The sequence below is a fragment of the Acomys russatus genome, chromosome 11 (assembly GCF_903995435.1).
Source record: "Acomys russatus chromosome 11, mAcoRus1.1, whole genome shotgun sequence".
Lineage (NCBI taxonomy): Eukaryota > Metazoa > Chordata > Mammalia > Rodentia > Muridae > Acomys > Acomys russatus.
Genome location: NC_067147.1, coordinates 11,209,210 through 11,222,486, shown reverse-complemented (window position 1 = coordinate 11,222,486; position 13,277 = coordinate 11,209,210). Strand labels below are relative to the sequence as shown.

Genomic DNA, 13,277 nt, shown 5'->3' with positions numbered 1-13,277 from the left:
TCTGCTCTTCCAGAAGATCCAGATTTGATTCCCAAGACCCATACAGCAGCTCAGAATCCCTATTACTCCAGCTCTACAGGATCTGATGCCCTCTCTTCTAGCCTCGGTGAGCTCCCAGGCTCACATACATAAATGTGGGCAAAATATCCACACCCATAAAATAATTTTTAAAATTTAAAAATAATAAAATCCTTAGCTCGCTTGCAACTAGGAGAACAAAATTATAAATTCCATCCATTATACAAAATAAAAATTTTGTATCCTAGATAACCATTCTTATCTAAAAAAGATATCTCAATTGAAGAAAAACAGCTATTTACTCTGGGCCTTAAGAAGCATGTGCATTGTACTGGCTAGTTTTTATGTGGATTTGGCACAGGGAGGATCATGGGGGATGAAGAAGCCTTAATTGAGAAAAAGCTTCCACAGAATTGACCTTAGGTAACTCTGTGGGGCACTGTCATGACTGATGACTGAGATAGGAGGGTCCCACTCACTGTGGGTGGTGCCATGCCTGGGCAGGTGACCTGGGTAGTCTAAGAAAGCTGGCTGAAGGCCAGGCGTGGTGACACAGGACTTCAATCCCAGCATCTCAGAGGCAGAGGAAGCAATCTCTGTGAGTCTGATCAAGGCCAGCCTGGTCTAAAGTAAGTTCCAGGACAGCCAGGGCTATAGAGAGAAACCCTGTCTCAAAACAAAGAGAGCGAGAGCGAGGGAAGAAAGAGCATGCAGACTGAGCAGGCCAGTGAGCTTGGTTCCTCCAGGCCTCTGCCCTGAGGTCTTCTGACTTCTTTCAGGGTGGACTACAAGCTGTAAGATGAACAACCCTTTCCTCCCCAAACTGCTTTTGGCTGTGGTGCTTTAACGGGGCAGTCAAAGCCTAACCAACACACACACACATACAACCATAGTGACTTCTTTTATACAAAGCATCCGGAGGATGGGTTTACAAAGTTACAAAGTGGCTCTTGCATAAACACAAAGAGAATCACAAAGAGAACCCGTGTCCCTGTGTCATCTGAATCACTGGCTTAAGGCACAGATGGAAGGAGAACATGGCGCAGCAGCTGTTTACGGCCCAGATCCAAGAGGGGGCGCTGTGACCCAGTCTTCCAGCAGCACATGGGGCTTCAGAGGCAGCCATGCTTGCCATTGCACAGGAGAGAACCAGAACTGGCCAGCCCAGATCTGTCCCACACAGCCAGGTCTCTCAGGACAGCTCCTTACTCCTTGCTCAAAGGGAGATGCCTCCTGTCCTTGCCAGCATTTCGGCGCCTCTTGCGACTCAAGAAACTCTCCAGCTTCTTGCTGCGTTTCAGCTCCTGGAACTTCTCAGCGAGAGCCAGCTGGCGCTGCTCAGCTAGGGAAGAAGAGCGCAAGCTGCTGAGCCACGGGTGGAGACCTTATTTTTTTTTGTTGTTTTTTTCAAGACAGGGTTTCTCTGTATAGCCTTGGCTGTCCTGGACTCTTCTCTGTAGACCATGCTGGCCTCCACCTCACAGCCATCTACCTGCCTCTGCCTCCCAAGTGCTAGGATTAAAGGCGTGTGCCACCACGCCCAGCTGAGACCTTATTTCTTGACCTGACATCAGGAACCCCTTACACTGAGCCATGCACGTTGTTAGGGGCTCACTGGTATATGAAGGAGAGACGTGGTAGCTGTGCTGTGTGTGCTGCTGGTGGCAACAAAACAGTCCAGTAAGCCAGCCTCTTTCTTTTTACCTAGTGCTAGAAATTGAATCCAGGACTTTGTTCATCCTAGGCAAGGATATTACCACTGAGCTATCTAATAACCCTGCCTAAATAACTTATTTTTTGCTAGACAGGGTTCCCCTGAGTAGCCTTGGCTGTCTTAGACTCACTTTCTAGACCAGCCTGTGCTTTGAAGTTCCCGAGATCCGCCTGCCTCTGCCTCCCTGAGTACTGGGATAACAAGTATATACTACCACACCTAACTTTTTTTTTTTTTTTTTTTTTTTTTTTTTTTTTTTTGAGACAGGGTCTTACTGTGTAGCCTGGTCTGATCTGGAACTCAATATGTAGACCAAGCTGGCCATGAACTCAAAGAGATATGACTGCACCTATCTCCAGGTGCTGGGATTAAAAACAAACCCTAGCCGGGTGTGGTAGCACACATCTTTAATCCCAGCACTTGGGAGGCAGAGGCAGGTGGATTGATTTGAGTTCCAGGCCAGCCTGGTCTACAAAGCGAGTACAGGACAGCGACGGCTACACAGAGAAACTCTGTCTTGAAAAAAATCTAAATTAAATAAATACAATAAATAGATAAACCCACACCCTCTCCTGCCTGGCCTGTAAGCTAATGTTTTATGATTCAAGTCTTACTCAGCTGCACCAACTGTGAGCTCCTATGTGCCTAGATGAGCATGTAAATGGAGATTCAATGACATTGGAAATAAACTCGACAATCACTGATCCTTTCTCTTTTTTTGGCATAGGAAATCTAGTCCAGACCAGTCTCAAACTTTTACATATCTGAGGACAAGCTTTCCCTTCCCATCTTCCTACCGTCACTTCCCAAGTGCTGAGACTGCAAGCACATGCCTCTAGTCTTGTTTTATGTGGTGCTAGGGATCGAACCCAGGGCTTCATGATTGCTAGGGAAATGCCCTACCAACTAAGCTACACCCCAACCTCCCCCACAGACATATCTAATTAGAGATGCAAGCATGGTCACAAGAAGCACCTCCCTGCTAGCTCCACCCTCCCGAGTTCCCACACTCCTCAGAGGAGTTCCTGGATCCCGGGGCAACACCCAGCCCCAAGCCCGCCTCGCTCACATTTCTTCAGGAAGTATGGCCTTTGGCCCTGCTGCGCCAGAGCCCGCTGCTCCTGCTGCAAGGCCAAGCGCAGCTCCTGCTGCTGCTTTCGCTCCTGCTGGGCCATTTCTTGCTGTTCCTGAGGATGGAAGACATGTGTGAGCAGGAGCACCAGGACTCACACCTGCCTGCAGCGGCTCTCTCTCACACCCACTCACCATTCGCTGGAGCAGCTGCTGCAGTTTCTCGTGCTCCTCCCCCGAGCGGTGCTTCTTCAGCTGCTTCTTCACCAGCTCCGCGTCGGAAAATGAGTAACAGAGTTAACATTCAGACAGCAGCAAGTGTGAGAAAAGGCGTGGTGGCGCACACGTTTAATGCCAGCACTCAGGAGGCAGAGGCAGGCAGATTGATGGGGGTTCGAGGCCAGCCTGGTCTACAAAGAGAGTTCAGGACAGCCAGGGCTAGACAGAGAAACCCTGTCTCAAAAATTAAAAACAATCAAACAAAGTAAAGCAAAGCTGGTAAAAAGGTTCAGTGGCCAAAAGCACTTGCTACACAAGCCTGCTGGCCTGAACTGGATCCCTGGAACCCACAAACTGAAGGAGAGAGCTGACAACCTGTCAAATTATCCTCTAACCTCTGACACTGAACAAATAAACACTGAAGCAACAGTATGTGAAGTGTAATCGGTTAGGAACAGAAAGACAATTATTATATATCTATATATAGATATATATATTGGTTTTTGGTTTTTCGAGACAGGGCTTCTCTGTGTAGCCCTGGCTGTCCTAGACTCGCTTTGTAGACCAGGCTGGCCTCGAACTCACAGTCATCTGCCTGCCTCTGCCTCCCGAGTGCTGGGATTAAAGGCGTGCGCCACCAAATAGTTTTATATGTAGACGTCCTAGTCGATTTTGAAGTACAGACCGGTGGCTATGAAAGGCTGAAGAGGGCAGGCAGAGAATTAGCTAGCAGGCAGAGGGAAGTACCCTGACAGGAAGACCTGTTTCCAAGGTTGATAGTACTCAGACAACTAGGGTTGAATCTATTACTTTCTTCCCTTTTTTGTTTTTTGTTTTTCCAAGACAGGGTTTCTCTGTGTAGCCTTGGCTGTCATGAACTCACTTTGTAGACCAGGCTGGTCTTGAACTCACAGGGATCCACCTGCCTCTGCTTTCCCGGGTGCTGGGATCACAGGCGTGCCGGCGGCCTCTGGCTCACTTTGTAGTTGTTGTTACGGGGGGTAGGAAGGTCTTGTGGCCAGGGTGGCCTCAAATTCTCCAACTTCCTCCCTCCCTCCCTCCTTTCCCAAAGTAGCTGGATTATAAATTATGTACCACTAAGCGTAGCTTGAGTATTTCAAAATAGCCAACGAGAGGATTGTAACTTCTCAACACAAGGAAATGATTCTATGGGAGAGGTGAGAGCTATGGCAATTGCCTTGATTATACAGTGAATACACACGTTGAACTGCCATCCTGCTGGGCGTGGTTGTGCACACCTTTAATCCCAGCACCCGGGAGGCAGAAGCAGGCGGATCTTTGTGAGTTCAAGGCCAGCCTGGTCTACAGAGCAAGTTCCGGGACAGGGCTTTGTTAAAGAAAAAAGCCCTCTCTCAAAACAACAAAACAAAAACCCAAACAAAAAAAGAAATGCCATCCTACCCCACAAATATTAGTAAGGACAATGTATCAACTTAAAAAAAAATATATTCATTTTAAGAGCAACTGAGGCAAAGGGAGCTAAACAACTTGACCACTCACTAGCAAACCTGATGAACCAACCAAGAGCCAAAGCCGCGCCCACCCGTGCTCCCCACCTCTGCATGCTACACACCTCTTTCTCCTTGGCCCGGATATCGTTCAAGAATTGGTAAGTTTTGTCAAACACTTCAGGGTTATAGTCCCCTGACAGGTCATCAAAGCGGGGGTCTCGGGCCACCTTCAGAAAGCACAGAAAGAATACAGCCAGCTTGTTTAGTCGCATTTCTCTAAGGGATGTTCTTGCTCCCTGCCCTCTCCTCACCTTTTTACTGACGGGAACAACCTGACGTAAGAACGGCACCCGGACTTTGGCTGACATTTCCAGAGGCCTGAGGAGAAATGAAAGGTCAGGGCAAGTGCACTCCAGTCTTGGTCAAAGACTGGAGTCATGCCATCCTTTAACTCCGAGGTGTGCTTTGGTCCTCACCGGTGTTTATCTGCAACACACACGGGCTGTCGGGGGCTTTGCTTCTTGGTGCTGCGTCCGGCTACCCCCTGTCTGTGTGCTGCGGGGCCCATCTGGCTCTGCAGCTTTAACAGCTCCTCAAATGACATGTCGGATGTGTCTGCTGGAGGGAAAGGTCAGTACCAACCACTGCAGGGAAGACTTCATCAGGCTAGAGAGGGTTCAGCAGGCGAGAGAACACGCCGCCAAACCTGAGCACCCGAGTTAAGAGTCTGGAGTCACCATGGTTAGGAATGGCCTTAACCATCCTCATTGTAGTATGTGTACGTACGTGTACACACACACACACACACACACACACACACACACACACACACACACACACACCAGACACAGCCGACTCATCCTACCCCCATTCTTTCTAACGCTCCATCACAGCAATCATTACGACTGCTGCAGTGGTGCTGCCCTGTCACGGTACACCAACGGAGTGCTAACATTCTGGCTACTTGACTTCTCATCTTGTTATAGAGCCAGGTCAATCAATCCATAGTCCATTTCTTTTCTTTCTTTTTTTGGTTTTCTGAGACAGTGTTTCCTCTGTGTAGCCCTGGCTGTCCTGTAGCTTACTCTGTATACCCTGCTGGCCTCCATCTGCGATATTTGCCTGCCTCTGCTTCCTGAGTGCTGGAATTAAAGGCCTGCAGGACGTCGCCCCCCCCCCCCCTTTTCACACACTAAAAGAAATATAATTCTCATCGAACTAATTATCATGCTATCCTGAACTCAAAGCTCTCCATGAGCCCAGTGTCTGTAATCCCAGCACTTGGGGTAGCCACCACCGGTAAATACCTTTTTTAAGGGGGTAAAACGAATTTTTTTTACTTTGCTGTTTATTGTTTCCAAATGCCTGCATACGGTTCAATTTGTTACATCCCGCTCTAACTAGAACTCGCATCTGCCCAGGCCTGGCCTGGAGGCTTATGCCTATAATCCAGCACTAGGGAGGTTGGAGCGGTACCGCCAAGAGCTCGGAATTGGCCTGAGCCACACACACCCCTCCATCCCCGACTCCCGCAGATCACGCCCCACACCCCTCATCACGTTCTGAAGAAACAAAAACAAGAAACTTCCCCCAAGTGTGAATGGCGGAAGCACTCCCTCTCACCCACCATTGAAATGCGGCGCTCAGGGTGCCCTTCCGTTCCCACAGCCAGACGGCTCCCGCTCCCGCCAACCCCAGGCCCTCACCCTTCGGCCGGTCGCCAACCAGGTCTCCACCCTTCATGGCTCGGCGGGGACCTTCGGCCCGGGCCTTAGCACTAGAACCAGTTTTCGGCATGTTTTACGCAGTCCGGATAATAAAGCGCTACTTCCGCTCACTGCTCCCCAAGCCCCACCCATTCCGGAAGCCTTAGCCAATGTGGTGAAGGCCCTGCTACTCCGCAGTCGCTCTGGGAGGGGTTTGGCACTAGAGCTACTGAGAGACCAGTGGCATTGGGTTTCTTCAAACGCTTGGCTGCAGAGCAAGAACCTCACAGGTGGGCCCTCTGCCTCCTCCCCTCTATCGTAGTTCCAGAAACGACACGTTCAGAGGTTTTATGTTTTATAAAGTCAGAGCTGGCTGAGCTGCAGGGGTACAGCAACAGCTCGAGGAAGGGTGAAGCTGTCTGTTGGTCCCCAGCCCCGCGGGTCGGGGAGGGGGTTTCATGCCAACAGCTGAGGCCTCTCAGCTCCCAGGCGATGCTCAAGCAGGGAGAGGGGTGGTCACGGGGAGAGTGACGCTCCTGAGGCTCCCACACTGCCGGCTGCTTCTCCCGACGCCTGTCCCTTTCCAGCACTACCTGGCTACCTAGCTGGCCTGGGGCAGAGCAAAGGCCCAGGAGCAGTGGAGGGAGGTGGATGGGAACAGAGCACCAAGGGAAGGGGCCCTCGGCCCAAGGGAGGAGGGGAACGGCCCTCCCCCGACAACTCCCCACTGAATTCACAGCACAGAAAACACCTCTAGTCCATCAACTCCACATGGAGGTATACTGAGTCCAGGGGCCAAAGGGGCAGGCAGGTGAGATGGGCAGGGGCAGGGGCAGTGAAGATTAGAGCAGGCTCAGGAGGGGAGGCGCAGACACTTCTTCCTATCCATGGGAAGAGACAATGGGGCGGCTGATATTGCTGTTGGTGGTCATGGCGTTGAGCTCCCACCTGGAAGGACGACAATGGGCAAAGACAGGAGGTGGCTCAATTTCCCATTACTACTTCTTCCTTCCAGCCCTTCTGGGTTTAACCACCAGACCCCGCCCACCACCAATTACCGCACCACCTACTCACCCACCTCCAAACTCTAGTGGTTTCCTGTTTATGTTTATGCCGCTTGCTGAACCTAAGCACCTGGCTTATGTATACCCACATACCCCTTGTGCTCTGCACAGATGCAGCCAGGCAGCTCTGCTACCTCATCCCCACCAGAGCGTCCATTATTTTAAAGTCCTGATTCAGACCTCCTGTTCTCCCTAAACTTTAGGGCCTAACGCTATTCCCACCCACCCACCCCACTAAATGAAATTATACTCTCAACAATACTTTCATGCTACAAAGACTCAGGGAGGTTTCCTTATACCAAGACACTAAGCCAGGTATGTACTCAGTAGTAAGGTACTTGCACCTGTGTCAATTTAGGACCAGCGTGGGATTCATGTGTTCAGCCCGTATGCTGTGTGTCATCAAAGGTGTGACACACACTTTATTAAGTAAGAATTAAAGTGATCGCTAAGGAGAAGGGGCTGTCTCTGACCAAGCCGAGTAAATGGCACATGGGGTGACATTTGGTGCTTGATTTGAACTCAAACTTGAATAGGCCAGAAATCAGGGCCTCTCTCCATTCCAGAGCCCAGGAGGCCCGGAAACCTCACATCTCCACTTGGCAATCAGCCCTGACATTTACTCAGTCACTCTGAAAACACACACCAAGACAAAACAGGACTGCACCAGGAAGCACACCTCAACCCCCCCCCCCAAATTTTTTTCCATAGAGCTGACAGTTGTCACATGATGGCTGCCCCTTTACCTCGTTTCTCACAAAAATTTCATTTCCAGCAGATAAAACTGTCTGTCTCCTGCATCTTGAGACCGAGGTAACCAGGTCACACCTGTGCCTGGCCACTCACCCTCTCAACCAGTCTGTCCTCTGCAAGCACTTGCTTTACCTGATGTCATGAGGCAGACAGGTCTGGTCCAGGCTATACTGAATCACAGCCAGTTTGCACAGGGTCTTCAGACTAGGGCCTTTAATGGAAGGGTTGGAGGACAGTCAGAGCAGAGGAATGGTCCCATCCTCACCACTACCCAGAGACAGAGAGGCTGACGGGAGAATGCCTTCAGTAGTAAGTACTTACTAAAGTCCAAGATGTGTAAGTCAGAATGATCTATGAGGTCAAATTCATCTCCCAGGCCTTCCTCCGGAGAGGGGCTGTGAGGATGGAAAGAAAGGAAGTAGGTGATAGCATTAACCCACAAGACCCTCTTACCAAATAACCCCCTACTCTTCTGTTGCAGACATAGCCCTCTCCAGAGCCCTCCACTCTCTCCTGACCTGGTACCCCCAAAGAGGACAATCTTATCACCAACAATACAGCAACACTGGCGCCGGCGGGGACATGGTCCTTTCCCCTTTGGTTCAATCTTTTTCCAGGTAAAGGACCCTAAAGAGAAGTTCACAGAGCCTCAACACCTGGCCAACGTTTCCACACACACAACACCCCAACCCCTCACTGACTCACGGTTGTTTTTTTCCTCCCACCTCAATGGGTCCTTGTCCCTCCCCTAAAGGTAGCGCTCTTTACCAGGATTAAATTTCCATAGATCATGGAAATGCCGGTTCAGCCTTGCATTATAGCCACCAAAGATGTACAGCTCTCCATTGTAGCCAACTGGAAGGGCAGAGACATGTGAGGGGGGAGTGGGGTTGCACCGGGGAGCCCACAGGACAGTAATTTGACACTCACAGGCTGAATGGCTCCTGCGCCCCTCAGGCAGCACTGGAGTGTGCGGGCAGTCGAGCCAGGCCTCAGTTCGGGTGTCGAAGACTCGAATGCGGTTGCAGTAAATCTCATTGTTGGAATGAAATGGTCCAAAGCGGTCAGCACGGCCCCCAAAGACATACATGTGGTTGCCTAGCATCGTGGCTGAGTGGAAGTCCCGCCAGCGTGCAGGATTGCCCTAGCCAAGAGCAGGGGGGGGGGGGGGGGACCCGATCAGCATGGGCTCAGGCAGAAGAGGCTGAGCTTCCTAGGATTTGAACGACGGGTGGGGATCTGAGCAAACAAAGGACAGACCTTTGTGCAAACAAGGGTCCATGTCATGGTGCTGGTGTCCAGCTTGTGAATGTCATTGGAAAAGCAGTCTGCCTGCGTGATGAGAGAATGGTAGAAAACAGGGTGTCAATGGGCACTGTGACCCGCTGTCCTTCCACTCAAAAGCCTCCTGTTCCACACTGCTAAACTTTCCTCTCTTCCTTTTGATATAAAACTAGTTTTTTCCAGACTTACCAGCTGCTCATATCCCCCAAAAATGTACATGATCTTGCCCAGGACACAAGCTGAATGTCCATCCCGGGCCCCAGGCACTGTTCCTGACACTCGGGGTGTAGACCACTTGTGAGTATCTTTTGGAAGAGGTAGAGAATGACACAGGTCAGCTGACACACCCGCCTCAATTCTGGCCTTCCCTTCTCCAGTCTTCCCCCAAACCACCTCTTTCCAGGCCCAAGGCGTCATTTGAGACCCATACTCACTGACATCAAAGGCATAGAGTACGTTGCAGGCCCCTTCAGTGTCATTGCGCCCACCCCAAAGGAAGACCGTGTCATCGATGAGGACGGTTGAGTGTCCATACCGCATATAGGGTACAACAGGAGCCTGGCCTCGGACGGCAGGCCTCACTGGGGGCAGCTTTGTCCAACGCAAGGACACTGTGGACACAGCTCTGCTCAGCCCTGGGAACCTCCAGGCTGCCATCTTGTCCCAAACCAAACATTCTTACCCACTCCCGCCTGAATTTCATTTAGATGCCCACTACCTCCCCTGTTGTAGAGGCCCAGGAAAGGTACGGGAACTGGCTTACCAGCATTGAAGATATGTACATCTATCTGACGAAGTGTCTCGTAGTCTTCACCAGAGCAGTAACCCCCAAAGGAGTATACTCGGTGCCCGACGGCCACTGCAGCATGGTTCACCCTGCGTGGCCCGCCCTCCAGATGCACTGTCCACCGTAACATCCCCTGGGCTACAGGTTACAGGAACATGCCCCCCCGGCACGGCCTGCTGCCTCTTCTACCTGTACACAAGTCAGGGCCAAAGGTTCTTCAGATGACGCTTCTGCTCAGGTCAGTGTGGCTGCCCAGGACCAGTCTTGGCCTCCAAGTGCCACCCCAGTGGCCCTCCCACACCAACCCTCTACAGGGACACTAGTCACAGCTCAGGTGGCTGGCCCTGCCCCAGGGGAGCAGCAGAGGTCAAGGAGCTAGCCCCAGCCCTGTGTTCTCCCACAGTGAAGGGTGGGGCCACCTGCTAGCTCAGAATCTGGTGATCCTGACTGGCCCCCTACCCATGTCAAGGCCACCCTATCCCTGCCTTGGGACAAGCTCCAAGGCCCCAGACTCCAAGCCCTTTCCCCATACTGGCATGTTCTTATTTCTGGCTCTGCTTACTGCCACCTCTCTAAGAATTTCCCTCCATCTCTTAAAGGTAGGGATCTCAAAATACTCACAGCTATTAATAGCCCAGGCAGCCCCAGCCAGTCCACTGAAAGCTGGCATGGCTGCTTTAAAGTAACAAAGGCTTTTAGGCTTTTAGAGTGGAACAATGTCCCTACCTAGGACAGGGAACTCCATGTAACCATGGTTCATTAGCCCCTCACAGAGAGTTCTTGTCAAGCAGATCCGCTGTCCCCAGGGTCACCCAGGGTGCCTACAGGCACGAGGAGTTCCTTTGACAGCTGTGGCTCGTAGGCTGCCAGGACTAGAAACTTAAACCAGAAAGGTATGTGTATGCTGGGGGCTGGGAAGAGGAGTTTTCTCCTTTCCCTCTTCCCCAGCCCTACTATCGTTAAACAAGCCACTCCCAGCAGTTCCTCCCCGAGCGTGGGTTTCCAGAGAATGGGTGTGTGTGGGTGTATGCTGGACCCTGCTACTAAGGCTGCAGTCCTTCACCACCGGAGAGCCCTAAGCTGAGCTCGGCTCTGCGAAATAGAGGGGACCCTTTGTCAGTGGGGCTCCCTCTTCTCTGCCTGACCTGGGGAGCCCAAATCCCCACACCCTCTACCTGAGGAATGTAAAGTCCTAAGGGAAACTACAGGTCGTCCAACTCCCTTTATCCCAGTAAGAACCCGTTCTGCAAGCATTCCTGGAATGCCGCCCCGTGCTAATTAGGCATCTCAGTACCTTAGCCCCCACCCCACCCCCAGCCAGTGACCCTCGTCCACCCTGAATATTCCTATCTCTACCCCAAGTTCTATATAACCTTCCTTCACCCCCAATAAAATTGATCTGCATCCCTGAAGCTGATCCGAGTGCCGTCTTCATACTGGCTTGTGAGCTCCCCATCTGTCGTCACCTGTTCCATTTGCCCTCGTAGACTGATAGAGGCCCATGATACCCAGGAGTAGAGGGGGGTCACAGGTGTAGATTGGAAAGAGGTCGGAAAGCAAAATAAAAAAAAAAAAAAAAAATTGCCTTTGGGTAGGACAAGAGAAAGCCCCAAGCAGGAGAGGCATCACGGCCTTTGAAAGACTGCCTGGCAGCCTGGTGATGACGGGTGCATTTGAGGGCTCTTTCAGGTAAATTCTTTTCCAACTGGCAATGCCTTTGCCAGGAGACATCTGCTGGGATTGAGTGATCATCTGCTCCTTGATCAAAAAGCCTTGGCAGAGAGAAAAAAAGAGACAGAACCTGGGGGGTGGGGTGGGGGTGGGGGATCTCAAGCAAAGGAGGTCTACTTGAAGAAGACAGAGGAGGTTTTCAGCTGGCTAACCCCCTACTGCCCACCCAGCCTCCCCTAACCCTACACTGTAGGCTTTAAATAGCCACCTCTCTCAACCTGAAATAGCAGCAGCCAAAAATCACTCTCACTTCATTACTCCTGCTGAAGTCTGTGCTTATTGGAGAGAGGAGACTGAAAAATTTTAAGAGCCAAAGTGCAAGGCAGGTGTGGTGAGGCATCCCTTTTCATCTCAGGACTCAGGAGGCAGGGGAATGTCTGTCATTAAGGCCAGCCAGGTAGGCCGACATAGTAAGTTCCAAAACAGCCAGAGCTACAAGACACTGTCTAAAAATTAAAAAAAATAAAAAATAAATAAAAAGGAGAGAAAAAAAGAAAAAAGGGGGGGGGCTATCATCTTCCCTCATGGCCTTTACTTCCCTTGAAGGTAAATCCAGATAAAATGAAAATGAACTAAGATGAGCGTATCAATCCCAGTGACAGATGGATAAAGAACCCCAGCGTCTCCATGGATAACTCAGACGCCAGAGTTAAAACAGTATCTCTGGGTCTCCAGCATTCTCCACTACGGCATTTTCAACCTTCCATTCCCTTGTTCCTTTGATGCATGCCCCCCCCCCCCCGCCTCCCGGCGACAGCTTTAGGTCTCCACTTGTGACCCTTCCATTCTTGATCTCTCGAGAGCTTTGCAGTTCCCTTGTTTTCCTTCTCTCGCCACTTCAAAGTCCACACTAAAGCCCTCTAATTCGTCTACCTCCACGAGGGAAAGAAAGCATTCGTTGTCTCCTTCCAAGCATAGATGCTCCTTTCTGAATATGACTCGACTCCTGTTTTACTCCACCTTTCTCAGCCGCCCCTCCCCCACAATGCCAGACGCTGCCCCCTCCCCCTGCCATTATGCTCAGCTTCCTGATTCTCTTCAGAACCCACTCGTCCAGTTCCTTTCAGCGTCTCCTCCAGTCACCAGGTCTCTCCCACCAGGCTCCCGACCATTTCCCCCAAACCTTTCTCTCTGTCCATTAACACTCCTCTTTCCCAGCATCCCCCTAGGTCCCTCCCCACCCCCCATCTCATCCTCCTCGGCCCCTCCCCGGCGACTCCAGCGGAAGGCACGGGCGTCGCCAGCACTTCCAATCTTTCTCATCCCTCAATCCGTCCCAGGCTACCTGCCAGGCCGGGCCGGGGTGGGGCTGCGGGTCCTCGCGCTGCCAGCAGCCTAGAACCCGTTGCGCGCCAACCGATTCCTCCGTCCCCAACGAGATAAACACTGCCAGACTTCGTCTTTCCGGCGGGCGGCGGGACGCGCACGTGCAGTTAGAGCCCTGGGCTGACGCCTTCA

At 51.4% G+C, this 13,277-nt stretch overlaps 1 protein-coding gene across 3 annotated transcripts; it reads right to left on the bottom strand.

Annotated features, from left to right (window-relative positions):
• Positions 1-1,148: 1,148 nt before the first annotated feature.
• LOC127195454 (kelch domain-containing protein 3) lies at positions 1,149-13,271 on the bottom strand. 3 transcript variants are annotated; one of them, XM_051152869.1, is made up of 15 exons: positions 13,105-13,271; positions 10,065-10,277; positions 9,736-9,912; positions 9,491-9,606; positions 9,278-9,349; positions 8,948-9,161; positions 8,786-8,872; positions 8,536-8,644; positions 8,339-8,412; positions 4,971-5,109; positions 4,806-4,872; positions 4,617-4,721; positions 2,999-3,073; positions 2,802-2,919; positions 1,149-1,360 (listed from the first exon to the last, which is right to left on the bottom strand). In XM_051152869.1, the coding sequence occupies exons 2-15, from the start codon at positions 10,216-10,218 to the stop codon at positions 1,224-1,226; spliced, it is 1,644 nt and encodes a 547-aa protein (XP_051008826.1). In that variant the 5' UTR covers positions 10,219-10,277; positions 13,105-13,271; the 3' UTR covers positions 1,149-1,223. The 3 variants fall into 3 exon arrangements, with proteins under 3 accessions (XP_051008826.1, XP_051008827.1, XP_051008825.1); XM_051152868.1 differs by lacking the exons at positions 1,149-1,360; positions 2,802-2,919; positions 2,999-3,073; ... (1 more) ...; positions 4,806-4,872; positions 4,971-5,109 and adding an exon at positions 8,084-8,228; XM_051152870.1 differs by lacking the exons at positions 8,339-8,412; positions 8,536-8,644; positions 8,786-8,872; ... (4 more) ...; positions 10,065-10,277; positions 13,105-13,271 and adding an exon at positions 6,201-6,354 and having other exon boundaries at positions 4,971-5,112.
• Between the last annotated feature and the right edge of the window lie 6 nt (positions 13,272-13,277).